The sequence below is a fragment of the Heliangelus exortis genome, chromosome 3 (assembly GCF_036169615.1).
Source record: "Heliangelus exortis chromosome 3, bHelExo1.hap1, whole genome shotgun sequence".
Classification (NCBI taxonomy): Eukaryota; Metazoa; Chordata; class Aves; order Apodiformes; family Trochilidae; genus Heliangelus; species Heliangelus exortis.
Genome location: NC_092424.1, coordinates 24,017,838 through 24,044,421, shown reverse-complemented (window position 1 = coordinate 24,044,421; position 26,584 = coordinate 24,017,838). Strand labels below are relative to the sequence as shown.

Here is a 26,584-nt window from a genome sequence, read left to right as displayed (position 1 = left end):
AAGAATCACTTGTGAAACCTTTCCACCTAAAAGGAACAGAGATTGTTTAAAATCGTAGTTAAAGCAAAGCTTATTTGTTAATTACATTAATTGTTAACAGAATTTCTATTTGCAGTCCTGAGCTCTTGGGTTCTCTCTGCCACTCCCCTGCCCAGATATCTTTATTCAGTCCTGAGGCATCAGTAGTAGATTGATAGAGCTTTACTGGTACAGGAAATAAAAAATATTTTTCATTGGCACAGTTCTCGCTGTGGTAGAAAGCAGAAGAGCTGTAGTACACCAGTTTCATATTACTTTGAACAACTGAAATACTGGTGAAATAGTCACCAACAAAAGATAAAATGAAAATTGCTAGTCCACAGTTGGAATGCCTATTCAGTGGCAGAAGGATCGCTAATCTCCAACTATTTATTTTAAAACATTTACTTATTTAAATACTGATTCCATAAAAATACAAACTGTTTCAAAAGCTGTCTCTCTTTGCATCGATCTTTCTTTGTCTTTGGCCTTGTTTATCAGATGATTGACAGTATGGGTTATATCACTCAGTTTTTAACACAGTACTAAAATTACCCTTGTCCAAAAAAATTGATGACACACACGATTGTTATTTTGGATCCTTCTGCTCTCTATTACTTTCTGTTTTGCATTTTGAAGGCTTTATTCATGAAATAGCTATCAGTTTGTCTTAAGCCTGAAAACCACCTTATGGATCAGTCTGCTTTCCCATTGCTTTCTGATTTCACTCTTTGTGGTCAATATTATTATAATACGTGGCTTGTTCTTAAACAGAGAGTTAATTGCTTCAGGAGCATTACAGAGTTCCATCTTTTTCTCCACCTTCCCCCTCTTCCCACCCCCTTGCCCCCCACCCTTTTTTTTTTTTTTTTTTAAATGTATGTTGTTCAAGCTGAACTATTGGATCTATCCCACAGAAAGGAAGGTTTGGATTGAAGGAAAACCATTTGCCGTTGAGAAGGGATTAACATTGTAAGAGATAGTGAAAAAGAAAAGCAGGGCAAAGAGAAAAGCGAAATATCTTTTATACAAATGCTAGGAGCATATTTAATAAGACTGCTGAATTGGAGTGACATGTTTTCAAGGATAAGAAAGATATTATTGGAATAAGAGAGGCAACCAGGAAAATGAAGGGGGGATTTAAAATTCCAAGATACACAGTTTTAGTGAAGGGAGAGCTAGTACCATGATGGAAGATATGTAAGAATATTTCTGAGGGATGATAATCTGTAGTAGGAAACACCCCTGCTACACCCCTACCCCTCACCTCTTCCATGTTTTTTGTGTGTCTGTCTTCATAATAAATTAAGTTCAGTGGTTTGCATAGAAGGTAAAGACAATTAATATATTTGTGATTCTTGTCTGTTGCACTGGACTTGCAAGTGGTTAGAAAAAAAGCCGAAGCAATAAAGATTTTTAAGACATAAAACAAGTCCCTAAGAAAACCAAAACTTTGCTTTGAAGAATTCTAGGGTATTGAGGAGGAGACAGTAGGAAGAGAGATTGTTAGATATCAGTTAGGATATTGACTATGTTAAAACTACAAGTGAGAGAGTGTTTCCACTGTTGCTGTAAGGTTCTTGCCTTTATACTGTTATTGAAACAGTATAGAATATTGTCACCGTTACCATGGAAAGGTACAAATATAAATCTGTATATGGAGATAAGAAACAAATGATCATAAAATAATGAAATATTAAATGGTCATGAGATAGGGGCATGTGCTAAACAGAGGAAACAGCCCTGAAGTTATTGATTTTAGCAAAGCTAACTTTGAAGAGAAGAAAAATGCTCCTGGGATTTTTGCCTGCAATCCTGTGATGAATGGGAAATCCACTCCACACAAGTAGAGAGTACATAGTGTATAAAACATGTAGAGAGGCCACAATTAAAATTCATCCCAGTTAAGTCAAGAAAAGGAAAGGCCGATATGGGCCTGAGGCAAAAAAAGGAAAGGCAAAGAGACAACTTGCCCCTCCTGACCTTATGCTTTTTCCTTTCTGTTCGCTGTTCTTTACTATTTCTTCTGCTGTCCCTTTATCCTCTCCAGCCCTTCTGTTTTAACAAAGTTCTGTCACTGTGGTCCCCTGATGAGGTTTCTTCCTCAAGTGTCTGTTTTTTGTACCGTGGGTTTCTCAGAGCATGGGTATAACTGTTCAGAGTGCTCACACCATGGATATGAATCTCTCTGCCACCTTTCCCCCCAAAAATACTTAGACTGTACAGCCCTTTAGCAAGGTTGCAAGCTGACATATATAGTTGACAGCTCCTCTTCCCCAACTTTCTTTATCTGTTTGTTGCTCTGGAATTATATCAGTTCACTGTATGATGAGAGAAGAAATGAGGCAGCAGGAGCTGAGGAGGGCAAACAAGTGGGTTGATGTACCTACTCATGTAGACAGTGGGCTATATGAAATTTTTAAGAAAAAGGCACTGCTATGGAGGAGAATCTATGAAATGGCAGGAGTTCTCTGAGAGAGAAGGGTCAAACAAGCACAGAGATGCTTGCAAGTGGCATTCCTTTGTGCAAAGTTAGGATGCAAATTGGGTCTCGGGACCTGGTATGCAAGATACTTTGTTGTCCAACATTCTACATACACGTTACCAGACAGCTTGTTTCAAGGTATAGAAAGCAGATGTGAAAAAGAAAGTGAATTTAACATATTAGAGGTCTGAAAATCAGCAGGTATAGGCTGGCATTGCTGAAGCTGAAAGTAGTTTGTAGTAGCTGAAGATCTGGCCCTTAGCTAAAACAAACACTTTGAATTTTTATCTGGCACTTCAGTTTTAAAATGTGAACAGAGATGATAATGGCAAAAGTGAATTTCAGAGAGAGATTTAATGGGACAATGATGAAAGACTGAGTGGATTTTTTCTGTCAGTCTGTGTTTCCTGTAGTACCAGTGATATCTTAACTACAGAAATTGGCATCAGGCAGAGAGGATGACCATGTGGTCTTACAGCATCCAACTGATGACTGACCAGTTTTCTAAAAATGGTATGAGTTTATTTCCATGTGTACTGTGATGATAGTTACATCTATATTTAAAGCTTTCTGTCACTGAAGCACTCTTGGTGTTGTCAGATGTCTATTGGACTGGAAGAGCTGCAACTTCTTGCAATTGAATATCAATAAGACCAAGACAATTTTGGTTGATTCATAGCACCAGCTTAAGTGTATTCACTTACACAGATTATATTTGACAGATAGTTACCTTCAGCTGAACTCTGTGGTTAGAAGCTTTGGTATATTCTTGACAGTGAGCTTAGAGCTGATGCCTTATGTTTATTTCATATCCCGTTTTTGCTTTCCTAATACTGCATGTGTATGTCTACATTTAAATAAATTCACAGCTGAAGTACTAGTCAGTCTACATGTTATCTCTGGACAGAATGTTGTGATGAGTCAATTTCAGTATTTAAAAAACGGTGTTTTTTCCCATTTAGGCAGGTTTTTTTATTTCAAAAGCCATCTAATTGAGGATTTTTAAAATCAGTAACTAGTGGAAAATTGTCAAAGTCTAACAACAAGAGTAAAAGAAAAAAAAAACAGAGGATAAGACCAAAGATGAAAATGTATTAGTCCTTTTGGAATGTTTTCCTGGTATGTTACCAGTTTGCTGGCCTACAAGAAAATACATTCAATGCAGGTATTCTTGTTACATTAGTGAAGGTTAAATACCTCTCGATTCCCCAACAAGATTGTGCACAATGCCATCAAATACTGATGTATGTGTGCATCCCCTATAGATCTTTTAAAGAAAGACATATTTCCAGGTCTTGTCTTGTAATGGTCCTTAAATAATCTGGATTAAAATACAATTTAGTTCACTGATTCTCTTGTTGATCATACTTATGGTGAATTTAGGTTCACTTCATTTGGAGCATTCTGAAGAAGAATTAAACTTCTGAATTTTTTCAGACTATTTTCTTGTGCAGTTTCCTAGTCAGCTTAAAGCATCATTCTGATTTTGAAGAAAAATTCAGTGAATTAATGCCAAATAGCTCAAAAGCATACTGTTGCCACTCAATCCCAACTTCAGTTCCTGTTTTTAAAGGCTGAAGGTGGTTTTCCTACATAATCTAAGGAGATTATAAAATAGGAATTTTGGAATTTTTACCTTCTTTTCTTGGGGAAAAATAGGAATGCAGCATCCTTGAATTTTATGAGTTAACTAAAAAAAAAATTAAAACATTTGTATTTGCATATTTCATCTAGACTTGCACGCTGTGGTGAGAAGGCAGAGTTGACCATATATTTTTGGCTACAGTTAAATAATGAATCTCAGCCTAGAATTATGAAGTCTTGGCTTACCTCTAGAAATTACAGAATGGTTGGCAGTAGAAGAATCTTCCCCTAACCATGGATGCTAAGATAACCAACTTATTTTTTTTAAACACATCCTAATAATGCTCTGGCCATGCTGTTCCTTAAGTGGTTGCAATGAATCATCCCATGCCCCCTTTATTTTCATCCTGTAAAATGAATGCTCTTTGTCCTGAGAAATAAAGATGTGTGAAAAGTACCACACTGAAACCTACTTAGATGCCAGGCGTGTAAGCATTCCTCTGTCATCTTGTGCTCTCCTCCTTTAAGTTTGCAGTCAGGTTGCTTCAAAGGTTTGAAATATAGAGGAGCTGAGCTGTAAGTTTGGGTTTGCTCAGAGGTCCAGTGTTCTTGTAGCTTAATTACTTGATTTTTTTGCCATGTGAGCATAGTATAGAATTTTAATATGGAAATACAGGAATTTGGAAAAAGTTAATCAATTTAATAATAGCAGGTAAAATAAATTTTATTCTATGCGTATCTTTTGCGTTTTGATATAAGATAATGGGCAAACAGCTTAAGACAGCTTAAGATCAGGAAGAAATTAATTTGAAATTGAGGCAGTTCTAGCTGAAGCATTACCAAGCTCACTGGCTAACTCATAAGGACTTTCTTTCTCTGGAAGGTGCCATTTGACTGCCAAGTGTTACACAGATAAATTATTTGAGCTGTCTTGCTGTCCAGAATATTTTTTTTTAAATTTTCCCTTTGTCCTGCCATCCTCCTGACCCTATTAACATGATTATTAGCATAATTTCACATATGTTTGATACAAGATCCCAGACAAATTCCTCCTGATGTATTCTTATGCTTGCTACATAAATTCATTATCCCTTGCCAAGCTTTATACCTGCCAAATTCCTTTTGTTGTCTCAATTTTTATTTCAAATAAAATTAAAATGCAAAGAGCAAATGATTAAAATTTAACTCTTTTTATTTTAAGTTCTGTAAGATTTGTCCCTGAGAATGGGGAAAAAAAAAAAAAAAAAAGCACGGGATTTTGAAGTAAGACATCAACCTATGTATTAGTTGAGTGTGTGGTGTGGAATCTTGACACATTTGCAGAGGTTAAGCTGTGGAAACTACTGCACCTCTTTATTTACTAAGGCAATCATAAGGTGGCTGACAAAAAGATTACATGAGGATATGGGAGGAGTAGAGGAATTTTGGGATAAATCATTTTTTTCCTGGTTTATATTAATATTTGTGGGGAAAACAGTTTTTGGGAGAATGGAATCTGTTCCCAACTTTATTCAAGGTAGAATAAAGCAGAACTAGGGGCTAGGAAAGGAGACTTGGAGATGGATGTTCAAGATGTGCAAATTCTCCTATTTATTCAGTGGAGAAAAGTGTTGAATTGTGGCAGAAAGTTGTCTGCCGTTTCTGATGCATCAGTTTAGGACACAAAGATGCCAGATTTAAAAAAATATGTAAAATGCAGCAGAGTGGTAATTTGGTTGCTAGCTCAGCTGAAATTACAGGTGATAAACTTGGCTTTGTGCTGATGTTTTCATTGTATTCTTTTCTCTGAAGTTCAGTTTGATCACTCTGTGTTGCTCAAGTCCATATCACTGACCTTTCCTCTTCACAAAAATTTGCTTACAAAATATGAAAGCTGTGGAAATATGGAAGCCTTTATAACTGTGGCTTCAGCAAGATTTGCAATTATGCAAGAAAACAAAACACATACCTGTGTGCTTCTCATCTCTTCAGTATACAAAAACTCTTCACTGTTTCTCATATTAACTACTATGCTCTGCTTTCTCAAAGTAGAGATGTAGACCCACGTGTTCTGCAGTGGCAGAATATGCTGTATATCTTTATGTGAGTGGACAAAGAGAGCATATTTGTACAGATAGAAGGTGAAAAAGATTTTTGTCCTCAAGTTTCTGATTAGGCTATTATAGCAGCATCTCTAATTGTCCTCCTCCTATCTATTGTCTTCCCTCATCTGTTGTCATCAATGACCACTATTAATTTATTGACTCTAATGAAGTATTCAAGGAAGGCACAGGCCTGTCATTTTGGTCATAACCTTAATCTGTTTTCTCACCTTGGGAGAAAATGTGTTAATACACTGTCTGTTTCTATAGAGTGCACTTATTGAACAAGTTCCTGATGTAACAAATCTACAGTATGTTTAGAACAAAAAAAAGAGGGAGTTTCTGAATCTTGGTTATTTTAAGATAGCAAGCTATGTTTAGGTAGCAACTTATATAAGAACCATAGTGAATTAAGTGATGGTAAGCAAGTGTAACAAGATGCTGTATAGTGATTTTTGAGCTGGAGGACTTGCAGCTTCTAACAATTTCTCATAATCGGTGATTCCTCATTATTTATGTATGATTAAGCAAATAATTTATGCTAACTTCTGCTTTCATTTTCATCACTGTAAAGCCTGTGTAACTTTTTTGATTCCGGAGCTACTTTAGCTTTTATAGCAACTAAGGGGAGGGGTCATTTTGGCCAGATTGCTGATCTGGGAAATACATGGAACATCTTTTTTTTTTTTTTTTTTTTTTTATGTCTTAAAGGTAGATAGGTATAGTTACCTATTTGCTCTTCATAAAGCAGTTTAAAAATTTTTGTATTGTGTACCACTTTCTTTATGGTAAAACCATTTTTATTTCTGAGAAATTTCTTGCTGTGACAATAGAGATTATCTAAAGGATCAACCTATACAGACTTGAGTTTTCTTACAATTTATTTTATGTTCCCTTATTGGAGAAGAGTGTGCTTGTTTTTTTATATTTAAGAAACAGGTTTTATACTGTGTGTTTTCTTTTTAAATTTAGCTTGTGTTTGCAGCTAGCTAAATTTGGATCTGTAACTTAAAAATTAGCTTACATGCTTTGTGTTTTATGTTTTTAAGTTTTATTTTTTTAAATTTTTGTTTGCAGATACTTCATAGTTGGAAAAATGTTGTTCACTCTACTGTACATATCATAGTATCATACTGCACTGCTTTTTTCACCTTGTTTGAAAAGACTGGTGTCCATGATACTTGCTGGAACGCATTCCATTTCTTAGTATTTACCTGAAGACAAATTTTTGGTCCTTGTTTTATACATCAGTCATTCCTACCCCTGCCATGTGAGACTTTGATGGTATAAATTGCCTTAAGAGCTGAAGTTACAGTCGGAAGTGTTTCCCATCAGTAAGTTGTCTGAGTAACTAAATAGGCCAGGGTTGGTATCATTTGGCTTGAATGACTGGAAAAAAAGTTTTTCTTTCATTTTTGGTGCCAGAGTTCTCTTTATTGTGGAATTCCTCTTATGGCCTGCAAATCTGGGATGAAATCCACCTGGTTTTGTCATCTGTTTTGCCAGACACTTGTGATCTAATAATTACAATAATAGATGATGAAAAGAAACTTTAAGATTAAATTGTATTTTATGGTTACTATAAGCTAGGATGAATAATATTAAAAAGAATGTATATTTGACCAGTAGAAGAGAGTAATCTGTCTTGATATACATACCCTTAATTGATCTGTAATATTTTAATAATTTTTTCCTCTGCCATTAAATATTGGGATAAGAAAAATAAAATAAAGGTAAAGATTGCACTTACTAAAAAACACATTTGTCTTTGAAACATGTAGCAACTATAAAGTCTCAAACACTGGGGGAAGAGACTGCTGCATCTGTTGGTTGTGTATCATTTGAGGCAGTCAAGTTTTGAACTCTGGAGTTTTGATCTTGGGCTCTACTATGATATATCTAGATATTATATTTTTTTCTTAATAGAACAAAAAAGAGTCTTTTCCATGTCTTATTTCTTAGAAATAATCTTGCAGAGCGTGTGTAGGTAGTATTAATATGAGGACTTATTTTTAATGGAAAAATTGTACTGATGCAAAAAAGATCATAGCTTCCACTGAAAAAGAATTTACTGAACTTCCTTCATTTTGGCTGAAATGTTTCAGTGCAGTTCTACATGGAAGAGACTAAAATTGTCTCAATTGCTTTTATACCTGTGTAACAGGACATTTTGGTGACAGCATGTTTAATGTGTGTGAAGAAAGTGTATGCTACTTAAATGTGCCAGATATCACGTGTATGTTGTGATGTGACTCTGTGTATGTTATTACCTGAAAGCCAAAATTTTGTAGATGGAGGTCTCAGAGTTCCTCCAAATCAGGTTAAAAGGCTTGGAAAGTGCCATAGTAGCTCAAAAAAGAGGACTCGATATTACTGTATCTTTTACTTGATACCCAAAATGTGTTCTACCTCTGTGTTAATGAAAGCAATATTAGGGTTTTTTTAAAAAAGCATGTTGCTATTTTTTATTGAAGTACTGAATATTTTTTTATACCTGTTGCACTGTTTATTTGTACATTTATTATACCATTATACCATATGCCTGTAGATAACATTGCATTTCAAGGCTTAAATAAAAGGGGATAAAAATCCCAAAACAATATTATTCAATGAACCTTTATAGTGGGTGCCTTTGAGGGAAGGCTTTTGTTTACATGGAAGCTCAGCATGATCCAAACTAAGGGGTAAAATTCATGTGAAATTTCATTGTTATATGTTTATAACAATGTGCCTGAGCAGCACAGATCTTTAGGTGAGAAAATAATTAGTTGTAATGCCTTTTCTGTCTCTATCTCATTTTATAAACAGTAGCTTGTCCTTCAGCATGTGTCCTCCTTCATTCTGGGCTACAGTGACCCATTGGGCAGAGAATTTTTCCCAGGCATGGAGTGATTGGATTTGGTATTGCTGGCTCTGATGGGCAATTTGCTTCTGAAGCAGGACCATAAGAGCTTCATTCAGGATGCACTGAAAGAACTTACCTATCACCTCACTGGCTCAGCACCTTTCATCTGGGAAACTTGTCTGGATCATAGCAAGAATGCTATTAGAGGAAAGATTATGGATATCTTTCACCATCTCAGTTCATCATCAAATGGATTTTCCATTGCTTGGAATTGGTAGTAGGCTTTGCATTGGCAGAGGCTAACGTAGCTGCAGAGTGAATTTATCTTAGTAACTAATCCTTGCCACCTCCCTGTGAGGTGATTTGCTAAGTATTTGACAGATGGGGAAGCACAGGAGGGAGAAATGGCTTCAGAGCTGGGATTAGAGTGTTGATGTCACAGGCTTCTGGTCCTGTGCTGTGACCAACCATGAGGCCAGCCTTTCCTACTCATCTCCCATTACTCTCTTGGGGTAAATTCCTATAGAATAATAATAATGAAGACAACAAGGGAATAATCCTGTTGTCCTAGTGAGGAATGAAATTCATCTTTTATTTCTGAAGTATTGTCTGCAATTTAATGCTCACGGTCAGTAGACCTTAAATAACCACATCGAACATCAGGTTCAGTGCCAGCCTTCCTTCTTATTTAGCTTTGTCTAAACTGACACCAAACTTTGAGACATTCCTCTCCTCCCACAGTGGAGAGACACTGGGATTTTTTTAGTACCACACATGGTTTCCCTCCTACATTTTCCTCCCATGTCAGATATTCATACCCCCTTTAATAACCAGCAGGGGGATCGTTACATTGAGCTACTGCCAAATGCATAATGACTGCTGCCTTTGCCTTACACAGTCACTGCATGACTGATATCCAATTCAGCATTGTAAAGTGCTTAGGGCTACCTTGGGGATGTGCTATATTAAACCCAACTATTCTAAATCCTATTTAATACAAAGAGATCGGTGGTGGAGGAGGGGGGGGGAGTTTTGAAAATGTTGTTAATCACCTATTTTCAACAAGTAAAAATATCTGGTCATTTAGGTGCTGATTCTGTCACTCTTTTCATAAATAGTCCCACTGATTTTTGTAGGGAGTGCATGCAGATGAGCACTCTGCTTACCAGTGGGGGAGGGAGAATCAGGTCCTGTAGAAGCTGTGGCTGAGATGATAAGTTTACAAGGAGCTGATGGTGGTGAGGGAGCCCATTTCTGAATTCCACTTACAAATGTTTTACAGTGAAAACAGGAAAGCAGAAACATGCTTCATATCTGACTGAAAATAAAGGTACTCTTAAACTTGTAAAAGACAACATTTTTATTTGAACGATATGACAGAGCTGCCATAGGAGTGTTACCTGCTATAAAGAAAGCTTAAGAATTATTACCTTTATTAGACCAGTGACACTGAGCTTTAGCCATACATTTCTAACTTCTGTCCCTCTACAGAGACAATTTTCTTTTCTTAAATAAACTGTCATGCTAGTGTTAATATATTGTTGGTTCCCTCATACTCTGAGAATACTGCTGATATAAAACATGTATATGTTAGATTGGTAATAGTATCTTTAGTGTAGCTGACTAGAACAAATGTGTTTCCCTCATGGCTGTGCTAATGTGATAAAGGAAAATTGGCTGTTCATCAGCTTTTGGCTGGGTAAAGACAGTAGAGATGGAGCCACATTCTTTTTTATGCATTAATAACACTGAGAACTTTTCACTAGTTATATTTCATGTGCAGGCATGTTGTGCAAAGATGTTGTAAAACATGAGATAATGCTACAAATAACAAAGTAGAAAAGCCTATATCTTTTATGATGATAACAGTCAAACACCAAATGACAGTAACAGGCTGTAAAAAATGTGATGCAGAAAAAAAAATGCGATGTAACCACCATATACACATATACTTAGGCTGCTGTAAATAGGGCATCAGATGTTTAGAGGGCTTTGAATTAAAATTAAATAAAAAACTGTTGTATTTAGGTCATTGATGTGTCAACACAAAAGATAATTTAAAATGGAGAGATGTATTTTGAGTGTTGAAACTCATATGCAATAACTTTTTGAACAAATCTCAAGGCTTAGTAATTATGATAATAGCCTTCAAATTCCCATCAGTGGAAGGGCAATAAATATTCCTGTCTAAATTTGGGAAATATGGACTGAATCTGAAACAGCAATAAAACGCAGCATGAATGTGTGTGTTTGAAAGTGCAGTTTAATGAGAAAAATTAATCTGTACAATTTTATGTGAAGCCTAAGTAAAAAAAAAAAAAATCGAACAAAACCCTCCATTGCATTTCATATTTTCTTTCTTAAAATACTAATAGACTCATGTTGCCTGAGGCACTGATGCTGATCATCTGAGCTCAGATTTATAGATAATTGTGTCCGTTTATCTTAGTCTGAAATTTGAAAGACTTCGTTGGTGGAATAGTGTTGTGAGTGCTTACATTGTGTTTTTCAAGCTGATATTTTTCAGGTTCTGGCTTCCCTCATTGCAACAAATTACTCTGGCTTGTAAACCTTCTGTTTGTCTCTCTTATATATTGTTCTACTGGAAGCAATTATTCCAGGCTTATTTTGTTTTGATTAGCGTAGGTGGCAAGACAGACTGAAGTACTCCAGTTTTATTTGGCCTTTGTAGACAAGATTCAGCAGGCATCCACATCTGCAAAGTGGAAATAATGCTCTGTAAATTGGCAACAAAATGACGTTTCAGAATCTGAGGACTACCAAGCTGTCCTGTGAAATAATTCTTATATATGCTGAGTGTTGCTAAAAATCAAGTAATTTCACTTTTGAAAAAAAAAATAAAAAATGAACCATTCCAAAACAAATGAGGTTGTTTATTCGTTAAAGAGATCAACAGTTTCAAAGAAGTTGAACTTTCTAAAATTAACTTAAATACTGGGAAGCTGACTATAGCCATGATTCCTCCTGTTCCCATTTTGTACATGCCTGTGTTTTTTAAGAAAGTATTGAATTTCATAATATATAAGGGCACTCCAATATTATCAAAGGTTTTCTAATTTTATGTAACCTAAATATGGAGATTTTTAATGTGAAAAAGTACTTTGTAAAGCTCAGCATCTTGTGACTTTGCGGAGCTGGGAGAATGCCATATAGTATTTCTATGAATGTTAGCTCAAATTTAAAATGAATTGGCAGGGAAAGGAACGTTTGCATAAAACAGTACCCTGGGGTGCTGGCTGAGTGCATGTTCTTAGCCAAGAGTTCCCTTGATGTAAGGGAATTACCCACTGGCTGTAAAGCAGATATAGCCAGTTCCTATACTGTTCCCTTCAGCCCCTGTAGAAAGAAACATGGGGTTAGGGAGGCATTTTGGAGGGGTGTTAGAGGCCTGGTTGAAACACGCTGCATTTGGATATCCTGTGTGTGGTAGAAAGCCCCTTGAGGCCTGTATGAGCTTCTCTGAATGAGAAAAGCTCTGACAGATATAACATGTACCCATGGCCTGAAGTGGTGAAGTAGCTGTAACCAGCCTTCTACCTTGTGAAACAGACTCTTCTTTTCCTCTCTTCCTCCTCCCCAAATCACTACCAAATCACTGTACTGTGGTTTTCTCTTTGATTTAACCACTGATTGGTTCTATAGGTGCATCACAGCAGAATTAGTTTCTTCTTGAATGGCTGGGAAGATGACAACACACCTTTTGATTCAAGGATTCTTGTGGGAACAGTTGCAGATACTGATGCTGATGGTACAGTCCAAATTGGACAAAGCTTCACAGGTAAATCTTGTAGTATTTTAGCAGAATGCACTGTAATGTTCAAAAAGAGATGTGCATTAATTGGTTGAAAATGTGTGTGAGCCATTTTAAGTTATATGTTGGGTACTAATGTATTCCTTTAGGACAAAATGCCTGAGGAGAAAATTAGATTTTTCAAAAGATTGATAATTTATTTTAGGTGGAACTGCTTAGAGGTCGGTTTTCCAGTATTATCCAAAATATACATCTGTAAAGTAAAACATCCTGTTCATTTACAATCATAGTTTTTCTGAGTAAAAAAGTGAAACTGTTTTGGAATAGGATTGTACATGGCTACAAGACTGTGCTCTTCCTCAGAGAAAGGAATAAAGCTGAAGATTTCTGGCTGTTCATGTCATTCAGTTCTGTCAGTACTCACATAAACCACTAGCAGAATGAGAACCCCTCAATCTCTAGTGATTCCTGATAATGTTACTCTTCATCTACACCTAGAATTTTATACATACTACAACATGACATGATTGCAGAACAGCCATTCTTACAGACTGTAAGAACAGTGACTATTGGTCTTCAGGAACACGCAGAATATGAAGCTAACTCCTAAATATAACTATATGTCACTTATACAACTCTCTGTGCTCTTGAGCAAGAAAGTAATTCTGTTCCCTGTTTTTTAAAGCTTGTATTTAGAAATGTGTTTACTTGTGATTTTGATTCTGAATACTGCATAACTAATAAATGTATAAAGAAAAGGAATATTTTTTAAAATGCCTTTTATCTTTATTGTATAAATTGATAGGTACAGTTGTACCTACTGTATCTCTTTGCTAATTAGAGGTGGCACATGGACTGGCTCATTACTTCTGTCTAATGAGCCGATCCTTGTGCCACCTCTCTAATCAGAAAAGAGATAGGTACAAAATGTTCTTGTAAAGTTATTATAAATCATTTTTTTTTATTAAAAAAATTAAGTCACTGCCCTCTATAGTTTTGTCCAGATCCAAGATGGTTTCATTCAAGAGGGGTAATTGTGCAAGAGAGATCTGAGTGCTGAATTAAAGGTGCTCTCATGCAGTGCAAACCTGCCTTCTGCTCAATGGGTTACTTATTTATAGTGTATTTTCTTAGGTTTAGAGCAATTTGTTGGAAGAATGCAAGATTTTCGATTTTATCCGGTGGCACTGACGAACAGGTAAAGAATCTTTATTTTTGTTAAAAAAAAAAAAAAAAAAAGTGTGGCAAGAGGAAAGAATTGGTAAGAATTTGCTTATTTCCCAAGTGCTTTTCTGATGTCTTCTTTAGGTGATTGCTTATGATGATGTAGCTTACTACACCTCATTTCAAAGATGGCTTTTAATCTAAAAATATTGATAAAAAATGTTTGATAAACATTGATAAAAATAAATTCAGCAACTTAATGTGGTTTGTTTTTCAATATGGCTCAAATATAGCTAGTATGTGTAGTAGTATTTGTAATACATATGTAATGAAACCCAAAACTCAATAAGTTCGTGCTTTCCTTATTATTGGTGTCCATGTTACAAGCTGACTTAGTAAATATTCTTGCAGAGAATAGATTTAGTTGCTACATTTTAGTGCTTATAAACTATATAGGTGTCATCAACTCATCATAATTCTGATGTAAGTGCTTGCTGATAAGCTTAGTCCTGCTGGCTGAGACTTGCCAGGCTTTCCCAGAGCTCCATGTAAACCATGGAGTGAGGAAGAGAACAAATTGGACCAGTCCAGTTAAGACCAGTTTAATACTGGTGATCCAAGCAAACAGGACAGGCACTCGAGCTGGTCAGCATGATGACTGTGTGGCTACAAGCTTGGCATCTGTAGCTCAGCAGTTCCTTTTCTCTGGTTTCAGCTTCCCCATGGTATCAGACTGAATGTTGGGTATTCCTGATGCTCCCCCCCCCACCTCCTGCACACCCCCCTGCCCCAAGGTGCTATTGTCTTAACTGTTCATTGCTTTCTATGTTAGATTGTCACCATAAGCCACCAGTGATTTTGCTAGCCTGGCCCATGTAGCTCTGGACAATTGTTTTGACTTCCTCCATCCCCCAGGCCAAATTAGGTTGCCACTGCAATTTCTGTTGCCCTCCAGCCTCCCTTCCTAGTGCATTACAGAGAAATGTTACTTTTGTTATGCTGGATTAATCTTGTCTATTCAAGCTGGCCAGAAGTAGTCAGGTCCCGTTTGTCTGCATGGTGCTCCTGGGGAGGCTACATGCAATGACACTCATAACTGCAGACCTTAAGGCTGCTTAATGATAGTCTTTCAGTAAGATGTGGAGCAGTTTCCTAGGAGCTCAGCTTAGCTGTCTGCAGGACATTGTGATGAACTGAGCTGCTGTGAATTTGAAAGTATTAATATGAATCTGAATTCCAAGGCATATGAAAATCGTGTTGGTTATGTTCTTTCAGAGCAATGCTTGTCAAATCCTTTAAACCACGACTTAAGTCAGTGAAATGAATAAAATTTAAAATCTGAAAGTTAAGGTATTTTAAAAACTGCTGTGACCTACTGATGTCTTTGTAGATGTTGTTTCATAGCCACAAAAATCTTGGTCCAAAATGTTTAGCTGGGATGACATGCGATTGAAAGTCTTGCCTGTATATCTGTTAAGTCTGTGGCTATCTAAAGCATACACTAACTTTAGTTCTGTGAAATTTGTTTTAGCTGCTAGCAAGTACTTATTCTCTAATAAGTACACTGAAATTGTGTTCTTACTTGATAAAGAAAATGGGAAAAGTCAGCGTTTTAAAATTTAAATATTTAGTCTCCTCTAGGCCAGAGTAATCCTTCTTTTACATCAAAGATGAGAAGATAAATCCTTTAGATAACTCACCCATCATTCATATATCTGTCTGCTTGCCTACCTACCTACATACCTACCTACAATCTATGTATCTATTTCAGTTGGTGATGTCAGAGGGAATATAAGTGACTCAATGGCTTTGACATGGGCTATAAGAAGCAATCAGAGAGGTCACAAAGTGAGGCAATTAAAAAACTGGGTATTCGTATTAAAGTTAGTTAAAACTGAATATATTTGTATCCAGGTTTTCTAAGGTGTAATGTGATGCTATAACCTGCTCTCTTTAGAGGATGTAAACATTCGACTCATCTCTGTTTACAGGCAATATGCTAGTGCTATGGCATGCTTAAAATCAGGGGTTAGAGGCAGATATGATGTCATAATAAAATGGAAAGAGCTTTTATCTTGCAACTGGGGCTGGATTCATCCTACCTAGCTTTAGATTTCTAAACAAGGAGCTTGTTTCCCTTGCCTCCATATATGTCTGCAGAGCTCCATGTATGTCTGTGGAGTGCTTCTTCACAAGCACCTTCTGAAGATGCCTGCTGCTTACCACTGATTACATATGGGCCCTGGGTGACCTTATTCCTAGCCAGATTGGCTGATTTATGTGAGATGAAACCAAGCCTTTAAGCTTCTTCTATAATCTAAGCTGAATTTAGTTTGATCTATGAGTCTAGAGGCACAAACTGGCACTTGTCCTTTTTTTATCGTGTATGTAATTACTTTTTTATATTCTGTGACAGAGACATTTTGGAAGTATTCTCTGGAAAATTTCCTCATCTGCATACCCAATCTGAGTGCCGTTGTCCTGGAAGTCATCCCCGGGTACACCCATTGATACAGAGGTACTGCATTCCTAATGGTGCAGGTGATACCACTAATGACAGAGTGCTGAGGTTGGATGCAGAAGCCCATCCTCTGTATTACATCAATGATGATGACATTGGGACCACCTGGATTTCATCTGTGTTTACTAATACTGCAGGTCTGGATCGTGGCGTTTCTATCACGATAGATTTACAAAATGGACAGTATCAGGTAAGAAGTTTAAATTTGCTATTAAACCAAAATTAGGAAAAGATTTTTTAGACACTTAATTACAGTTTTGAGGAAATTCAAACCTTATGCTTTAAGACATTATCATTAAGCAACCAGAATGAAAACTTCCTTTATCAGCATGAAACAATGCACAAGGAAGCAGAATGCATTGTGGTTCTTGTAGTTCTCTTTTTATGTGCCTTGGCTGTTGTAACAAGCAGTGATATAGAACAGATATACCAGAGTGGATATCCTGTGTGAAAACACCCATATTTAGAAATTCTTCCTTTTAACTCATCTTTTTAAAAATTCAACTTCACTTTTAAATTCTATTGAAATTTGAGGTCCTTGGTTTATAGCTTCTGGTACAAAGCTGTCAGCAGTCAAATGGGATTTAACATGTCTGCAGCATGCTGACACAGCAGAGAGGATTTCTGTTTTGTACATGTTCTGGAGATAGTAGGTCAGCCTCCCAACGAAAATGGAAGGAGCCTATGATAAGCAGAAAATGTTCCTGAAGAGGCCAGATTGCACCTAACACTTCAGTACATAGTTGAAGAGTGTCAGGATGTCTTGGAAGGAGGGACATAACAGTAGTGGGGCTGTATTCACAATGGGGTCTCTACCAAGTTTCTGAATAATCTTGCCTGCTTAATATTTTTCTTTTTTTGTAATTAATGGGGAGAGGGGAAAGAATATGATGACAGGCTATGGCTACATAAGTAATAATCAGTCCTTTAGTTACAAACAAGTTCAAGCATACGTGAAGTTTTAGGACTTACTTAATACATACACATATCTGCATAAGCATTGTGATGAGGGAAGTGCTCTTTAGTACAACATGGGATATTGCATGAGATTCGAAGCTAAAAATAGGGAGAGGCCTAAAAAAACCCACCCCATATATAAAAAAAAATTAAAATTATCTATTATCAGGCAAGCAACTCAAATATATGGCAATCCAAAACTATGCCCTTAATTTTTGCCAAAATAATAGTACTGTAACAAATAATGGACCTCAGCTTTGTAGTTCATTTCCAGGTGGTCTTGAAGAAAAAATGGAGTTTTCATGTAACAGTTCAGCTGTGTAAAAATGTCTGGGAGATCAGAGTTTGTCTAACCAAAAAAGTTTGTTTTTCTTTGGGAACATGTGGACTGAAATATTGGTTCTTTTCCTGTCTATGAGTGGGAAAACAGATTATATTGTCACACGGAAAAAAATTTATATTCTCGTTGCTTTGCAACTTCAGCATTAATAGCTATTTATAAATTTATTATCTTCTTATAGGTATTCTATATTATACTGCAGTTCTATAGCCCACACCCTGAAGCAGTAAGAATTGAAAGGAAAAAGACAAATGATCTAAACTGGGAAGACTGGCAGTATTTTGCTAAAAACTGCAGTATTTTTGGAATGGATAACAATGGATCTCTGGAAAACCCAGACTCTGTTAACTGTCTTCAGCTTCCTAGGTATGAGTGGTTATTATCTGCATAATATAGATGCTTTGAGTGGGTATTATCCTCACACAATGCATTTCTATGTCCCAATGAGATAGAATATTTTAATTTGGTATACACATTTATTATGGGTTGCTGAATATACAAAAGATCCCAAATCTGACCTTTTGACTGAAGATTGCCAAAAGGTCATCTGTCACTTTTATCAGATTTCAGACATCAAGGAATGTGACATAATTGATTCCTGTTACTTTTGAGCTAGACATTCAAATTTTACATGGTCGTAAAATTTGGGGGCCTATTGTCAGTAGAATTGCAAAATAGAGTGGAGGAGTGGAGTTAAGGTACTGATAAAAGAGACTGTTTGAAACTACTGTCTAGTGGGTGTGAAAGTATTAATTCTGATCTCTGAGAGTGCAACATTTTCTGAAGCTTAGAAAAGAGGCCAGGCTTAAGTACAAAAGTCAGTCATCCAGACTTACTACTAATAATGCAAAACATGCAAGAAATTAGTTGAAAATTGTGTCTTGAAGATTTCTCATCTTCCTAAGCAAGAATCAAAATAAAATGAAGGGAATGAAGGATAATTAACTTTTAGAAGCATGTTGCAAGCTTTTTTATTAGACAGCTAGCATCTGCAAATTTAAAAATATGTAATTATACAGTATACATTTCATAAATATGTATAGTTTACACACACACATGCATGCATGAACCTATATATATATATATCTCTGAATCTATAGCTCTACATATATTCAAATGCACCATCTCTTGCCCGATTTCAGATGCCAGTCACTATTAGGCTTGTTTAGTACTTTGCTGGAAATCAGTGAGAAAATACAGTACCAGGTGCTGTAGGTGATTTGTTGTTGTTGTTGTTGTTTCACTTTTGATACCTTCCTAAGATTTTCAAGAGTCAGCATCTTTGTTCTTCAGGAGTTCAGTATTCTGAGGAGAGGAGCTAAGGTCATATGAGTTACACCAGTGTTCAGCAAAGGACTTAGAACTTTATTGCAGATCCTTGGAGCAGAAGGTAGAGGAAAAAGGGATATAAATCTCTTAAGTAAGCCAAGCAATTTTTAATAAATAACCCAAATGAGGTGAAATTTTTGGACAAGGAATATATATTTGTATATTTTATAAAAAGATCTAAAGAGTTTAGTATTAATTGTTTCCATAAATGTTTTGTAAGTAGAACTGTTTCTCCTCTTCAATTTGGTGATAGGAATTGGTATGAATGAATGATTTTGGGTACAGCTGTTTATCCCTCTATCACAAGCTTCAGTCTACACTGAATCTGAATATTGGCTGGCCCTTGTTTTAGGATCTCCTTTGTTTTTCTGATTTCCTGAGAAGCTGCATGTAGATGTCCTAAGATCTGGGTGACCTGCTTAGCTACATGTCATCAGCCTTACAGTCCTTCTGCTGCTCCTTATGGTGCTTCCATACCAAGATGGTGTCATTTGCCTGCCATTTGTGCTCGCCTTAACATTTTCATTGCAGCCCTATATGTCATAGAAAAAAAATACTGTAACATTCTGCACATGGGAAGAGGGGATGGTATCCCCCAGAGACACATACAGATTTATTCCACTGAGACTTTTGTGAAGCACTGATCTGGATAGGGGCACAGTTAAGTGCAAAGATCCTTTGTGAAGACAGAGGAGTGTGACTCAGCAGGCCTAGTCAAACGATGAATCTCGTCTTTCAGAAGCTCAGAAATATTTTGAAGTGAGGAAAATAGCATTGTTTGAATGTTGTATGTCAGGTGCTATGTGATCCCGTGGGATAGCTGTACTTAGAGAGCCCACATAGGTGTTCAGATAAGCAGGCATGCTTGCCTCTTGTGCAGGCAAGTTCTACACATAGCTAAACTCTGCCTAGTAAATATACTAACATGAGACATGCCTCATTGCAAATTGTGCATGTTTGTAGTTATACATACTTGTTTACTCATCTTTTGTTTGAATTCTTGGGACTGCCCTTCCCCTTCTTGGGCTTAAAGATAATTTTACTTTTAGGTCTGCTGCATTCCATTAAATTCTCTTGCACCTCACTCAGTGGAAGGTTGTGTGTGCTTGTTCATGCTTCCCAAAGATACTGTTTTAAATTTTTTGAAAACTTAGTGCAGATGACACTGTATCTGTCACACTTTATTCATATTCTGAGGTTGCCTTTTACAGGCTTTGCCTTTAATTCAAAACTTGGGATCTGGAGAAAAGTATGGTGGTTTGGGAAAAAACAGACATATAGAGGATGTTTCTTTTCCCTTGTTTGAATCTTGGTGACTGGAAAACCATTGTCATAAAAATATACTCAGGAACCACGAAAACCCCTATGTGCAGTTTAGCAGAGACCTTCTTTGAAAAAAAAAAACCAAAACCAGATATTAGGAGATAGAATATGTAAAAAATGTGGTATTTTGATTTTTATTTGTCTTCCTCTCTATTCACACAGTTTTACACCGTATTCCCGTGGTAATCTAACTTTTAGTGTTCTTACACCGGAACCAAATCTCCGACCTGGTTACAATGATTTTTACAATACTCCATCTCTCCAAGAATTTGTAAAAGCTACCCAAGTGAGGATTCATCTCCGTGGCCAGTATTATACTAATGAGCCTTGGGTAAATTTTAGGCATAGATACTATGGGGTTAACGAAGTTACCGTCAGTGGAAGGTAGGTGTTATGGAGTTCTTTCCACTCCCATCAGTGCCTCTGACTAATATAGCTGTGCAAGCTATATTAGCATAATGACCTGCCTAAAATTTTATGAAGTTGTTTTGTTTTTACATTTATGAATGAGGAGGGAACTTGGTCTGAAGCCATGAATCAAGTTTGAAATAATGTACTGTTTTTTAAAAACATTTGCTGAAGTTATTTTAAAATTAATTATACTTATTACACAAATCTGTCAAAAGCAGTCCTTTCCTTGGAATTAACCATGCCTCTAATCAAAGGCTTATGATTGAAAGCATGGCTTGTGCTTTACTGCAGTTGCTCTTCGAAGTTTCATTCTAGATTCCCAGACATGGCAATTTTAACAGTCTTAATGCAGAGCTCATTCTTTGTTTTAGCTGTAGTTTACCATTTAAAACTGGGCAGCTGTCAGTAAAAGTGTTACATTATCTATGACTGACAACTTTATTGTATATTATAAGTGTTCTGTCTTGTGAAAGGAGCAATTATGCCCTGTAAATAATATGCAAATTTGGCAATGAAATAGTTTCCAAGAAGCATATGGTGCAGATTTTTGTTAATAAGTATTTTTCCTGGAATCATTTTGGTAGTTGAGATCTCACTTTGAGAGAAAGTACCCCATTAGCAGTCACATTTACCTTAAACTTTTGTTACCTACTAATATGTTTTGATTGTTGATTTATAAGTGTTGTAATAACACTTTTACTACAGCAGCTACAATCTTGGTGGATATGTGACACTAAAGTAATTTCAGCTGTAGTTTGCAAAACTATGCTATGCCTCTAGAAGGGCAGCCCTTCAGGTAATGTGATGGTAATTTCCTACTAATTAATAATCTATAAGGTTTTTATTTTAGGAAGAAATGGACATTTTAACTGGGATCAAAATGGGTTGACCAGAAAATTATGCTTGAAACGGTTAAAATTTCTTTAAAAACTATAGCTACACTGTATACCTTACTATTGATTAATAATTACCATTTATTAAATAAATTTTTACATATTAGTGTTCTGCTACATAGTTTTCATTACATATTATATAAGGTAGCAATAGCTCTACTGCATGCTGGGTTTTATTTTCTTGGAAAGTAATCATTGATATTTTAATATGCTGAGTGAAGAATATGTTGAGTGAAGTAGTATTTTGTAGGTTACGGCACTGAAAAACATTTTCTTTGGTGTTTATTTGCTCTTAAAGAACCAGACTATGTAGTACACAAAATTATCTTTGTGACCATTATATATGTTGTTGGATGGGTGTGATTATATGTTTAATTTTTTCTTCTACTTATTGTTATTTCAGGTGTAATTGCCATGGCCATGCTGATAAATGTGATGTAACTATGGAACCATATAGGTGCCTGTGCGTCAAGGAAAGCTATACAGAAGGAAATAATGTTAGTCTCTTCTTTGTCTATCTGTGTCATATATGAACACCTTCAAAATTGGGATTTTTGTCCTGGGAAAGAGTGTGTATGTGTATTACTATTATCCTACCTTTTATAAGGAAACTCTCTGTAGCAGGATTTTGTATTTCAAACATTGGATGTGAACCTGAATTTAGACTGTCATCGGCATCTAATAAGGATTATAGTTCTATCTGCTGTAGCAGATAGCAAGGGATCTGTAGAGTAAATAGAGACCCAATATTCACTGTTCACAGCCAATGTGCTTCAGGGTTTTTTTTGTTTTGTTTTTGTTTGTTTGTTTGTTTTATTTTCTCTTTTACTCTGCAGTAGTTTTAGTGTGGTCCTATGGGCACTGGACCCATTCAGTAGATGGACTGCAGTAGGCACAGTTTTGGAATTTGGTTTTCATTTGAAAGTGAAGAGCTCAAGTCATCCAAGACAGCTCCATAATGCAAACCAAAGTCCAACAAATGCAGACAATTTGGAGACTTGCTTAAAAACTGCATGCCTAATCCAAGGTAAAGCACTAACACAGATTTACCCATGGCACTTGGAACATCTGTAGATTACTGGGAAATCTGTAGAGAGCAGTCTCTGACTTTAGCTAAGAAGGGGATCCTTTAGTACAATTGGTTTTCAAAATACATCCAAAATAGGCAGAGCTAAACCATTTTGGACTTGATTTTAAATGTCTCTTCCGTAGTTGAGCACAGGTAAGAAAACACTGAGACATGTATGTGTGTGTGTATTTGGAAGATATTTTCATGGCTATCCTACTCATTTTTTTTTTTTTTTTATCTAAGCCAGTGATTTGGGCACTGGCTTTTATTTAAAACATTGAAACTTGAGTTTAGGACTGATTTATTTATTTATTTAAGGACAGCCTGTAGATGTCAATTTCTCATTATTTTTACAGTAATTTATAACATTTGGTTATCTTAAAAATAATCTGTAGTAACTATTATTCTAATAAAAGAGCAAGCTTGATATTACTTTTAACTACTCTGTGTTTTCACATAGTCAATATTAAGGTTGAATTTCTTGGAATTAGTTAAAAAGCCGTATTAAAATTAAGATACAACCTAGAAAATGCATTCTTCTAAGCGCTTTGCTCTGGTTTTAATAACAACGTTTATAAAGGGGGATTTTGTGAACTGTAACATGCAGCTGAAACTTAAAATTAAATTTTTCCTACTAATTGTTGGCCATAGGAGAACTGGAATGAGGTTGTCATGTCCTTGTAGAGCAATATCTAGAAGAGAGCATAGAATAATGGTGCCAGTTTGAACTTATGTCATGCAATCTTTGGGTTTCTTGGAAGCTTTTCACATACAACTTAAGAAAAGCAGACTCATGATATATGAATTAAGGAAACTTGTTCAGAGAAAAGATTCTTCCCCTAGATTAAGTATTTATCTGAAAAAAAAAAAGAGAAAAAAGAAAGAAGAAAAAAAGAAAAAGAAGTTGAAGTTAAGAAAAAGAGTTCTTTCAAAAGAATAAATTCCACAGTCATACTGAATATTAGATTTCTGCCACGAGTACATGTTGTATTCCTTGCTACATTCATGCCTTTTGAAAATACACTTTCTAAAAATTAGAATTGGGTTCTGGAAAAGCAACAGCTATAGCAAAGAGGAGACTGATTGCACATAAAAAAACCCCAAAGCAGCCTGCACTTCTTTGAACAGAGGAAGAAGTGTTAACCTGAGAGCATTTGATATTGTGCTTACTATCATGTTAAAAATCTTTTTAAAATTTCATAGAGGATCAAGTTTTTTTCCTACTTTTTTGAGCAGAAGTTGTAGGACTTAGTCTAAATGACATTTGAACAGAAATTTGAAATTTTAAGATGGGTCAAAAAAAAAATAAATTTCAAACTATCAGTGTCCCTTTAATTAGAACACACATTGTGAAATGTTACTTTGTAGAGATTAATTATAAATATTTAATGAGATCTGGAAGTTCACCAAGCAGTCTTGCAAGACTTATTCTATTTGTGAAAACAAACCAAATACAGTCCAATGTTGTACCTGCCTTATCAGATATTTTCTATCAATGTTAATGAGTTGTTCCAGTGAGTGTCATATTTTTGATTTTGCACATATGCATTGTAACTGTAATTGAAAGCCTTGAATTAACCATATTAATTCAGAGTACAATAAGGATATTTAATTATTTTTATCATTCTTTAATGACTATGTCAGTGTCTAGTAAATATGAAATAAAATAGAAGTAGTAATAAAATAGAGTATTTCCAAATATATCTCTAACTACTTTGAATTTTATCAAGGATTTAAATAAAATCGAAAAAGCTTAAAGGTTTTGATTTTTTTGCAAGGCAAATACTTAAGAGCAAAACCAATCCATCCTGACTTTTGACTTTCATTGCTATTGATAAAACTCTGTCTTACAAACTTATATCTGTTTCTCAGGCTTCAGCCTTCAGCTTCATGCCTGAGTTAGGCATTTATTATTTTTTAATTATTACTACTATTTTGGATTCAATTAAGCATTTAAGGAATTCTACAAATATAAGCTTCATTGGTGGAGGGGACAAAAGTTTTTGGTAAGAAATTGCACTATTGGCAAACAGTCTTTTTTTAAATTTCTGTCCTATGCTAGCACTAAGGCAGGTTTTTGGCGATACCTTTACAAGCCCTTAACATATAGCAGAGTATGTCCTTGTCACATTTACATGTAATGCAACTAAAATAACCATCTTGAATTTATCAGGCATGTACATCTGGATAGCTGTTGTGCCGCAAGGCAATACCAGAATCTAAAAATTTGCATAAGTCATTACAAATAGAAATCTTAGTTATTTGCATCGCCATGTTAGGAAATTTGATATACGAAGTGGATTTTTTTTCTGAGTTTTGTTTTGATGAAGAAATACTTTACTATGAAATTTAAGATGAAGAAAAGCAGGAAAAGCTTAAGAACAAGTTGCGGATGCTGAGGGGCCAGATTTAGAAGAATAAATAAATACAGGTCTTGTGTCTCATTTTATGAAAAAGTGTTCAGCACCTTCATTTACAAATTGTTCTGTAAATGCCTTGTGTCCTGCTTTGGGAAATAGCTCTACCTTTTACAAATGCACCAACAGTAGAAATGGTAACATTTATACACAAAGACTGATTTACAGATAAGAATAAACAGTAGGTTTAAAAAATGTGTGATGTCATGTGAAAAACTGGAAACAGCCTGTGAAAAAACAAGGCAGTCAAACAAACCTTACCTTATAACCTTAGAGCTTTCTTAAAATCAGTCACAGAACTTAAAAATACAAGGTAATGGCAAAGTATACAGGAATAGTTGTAGAAATGATAATGGAAAATAGAATTTAAATAAAACAACTCTGATAAGCGCTTGAGAGGGGATCAATGGATACAGTAAATGCTTCAGGACTTCAGAGTTCTCTCTGCAAAACTGGATATGGCATTGTTGATTTACCATGAATTGGATAAATAAGGTTTTTGTGTTACAGAAGAATCTATCTAAATCCTAGTCAAAGGTCAGTCTGTACCTTTGTGTTAGATGTTGGAAGTAATGAGAGTACCTGAGGAGCTGTAAGTACTAGCTGTAGTAAGTGGTCACTTAAGTGGACACTTGCAGAAGTAAACAAGGTAGAAAAAAAATTGTACTTTTTGGTGAGCTTAGTGGCATATTTTGTGTATCTAGAGCACAGGCCCAGGAGGAAGCTAGTTCTATCAGAATAAAAATAAAGGAAAACAAACAGTCAGATGGTTCACTGGAGTTTTAGAAAGCAGCAAGTAAGAAGGAACCTTGTCCAGGTGTCTTACATGCCTGAAAATTTTAAATAACTTTTTACATGTCTGTGGAATTTATGGATTTGTCCATGAATCCATCCCTGGAAAACTGGTGTAATTTCACAGTTCAAAGATTCAGGATTCTAAAACAATTCATGTACAAAGATTGCTAAAAGTTGTAGATACCTTGTGATTTCTAACACAGGTGGTGATATGCCAAAGGAATTGTGAAGTGGCCATTATCCATTTTAGACATTTTTATCTGATGTTTGTAAGTTTTACTTAAAAGGTAAGCAAATGGCAACTGATGTTATGGTTGTCATTGTTACCTCTCAGAAATTAATAAAAAATTATTGTCAGGAGCTTATCTGCTGTTATTTATGTGCAGGATATTTATTTAATGTGAAAGAAAACTGGCACAACTGAGCTGGTGCTTCACCATTGTTGGAAATAACTGTTGTAAATCAAAGTGCCACATATGTTTATTGAATTTCTGATTTTTCACATACTCCATATAAGTGCCCAAGTGATTAGCCCATCCATTATTTCTTTTTTTAATCCCACGAAAATAATAACAATAAT

General features: G+C 35.6%; 1 protein-coding gene across 1 annotated transcript in view; it reads left to right on the top strand.

Annotated features, from left to right (window-relative positions):
- Positions 1–26,584, top strand: part of USH2A (usherin) — a 385,338-nt gene that overhangs the window by 18,513 nt on the left and 340,241 nt on the right. Inside the window, exons 3-8 of the mRNA XM_071739639.1 lie at positions 12,677–12,812; positions 13,920–13,983; positions 16,366–16,660; positions 17,949–18,133; positions 20,582–20,803; positions 22,127–22,220. Coding sequence (XP_071595740.1) covers positions 12,677–12,812; positions 13,920–13,983; positions 16,366–16,660; positions 17,949–18,133; positions 20,582–20,803; positions 22,127–22,220 — 996 coding nt within the window. The remainder of the gene's footprint in view (positions 1–12,676; positions 12,813–13,919; positions 13,984–16,365; positions 16,661–17,948; positions 18,134–20,581; positions 20,804–22,126; positions 22,221–26,584) is intronic.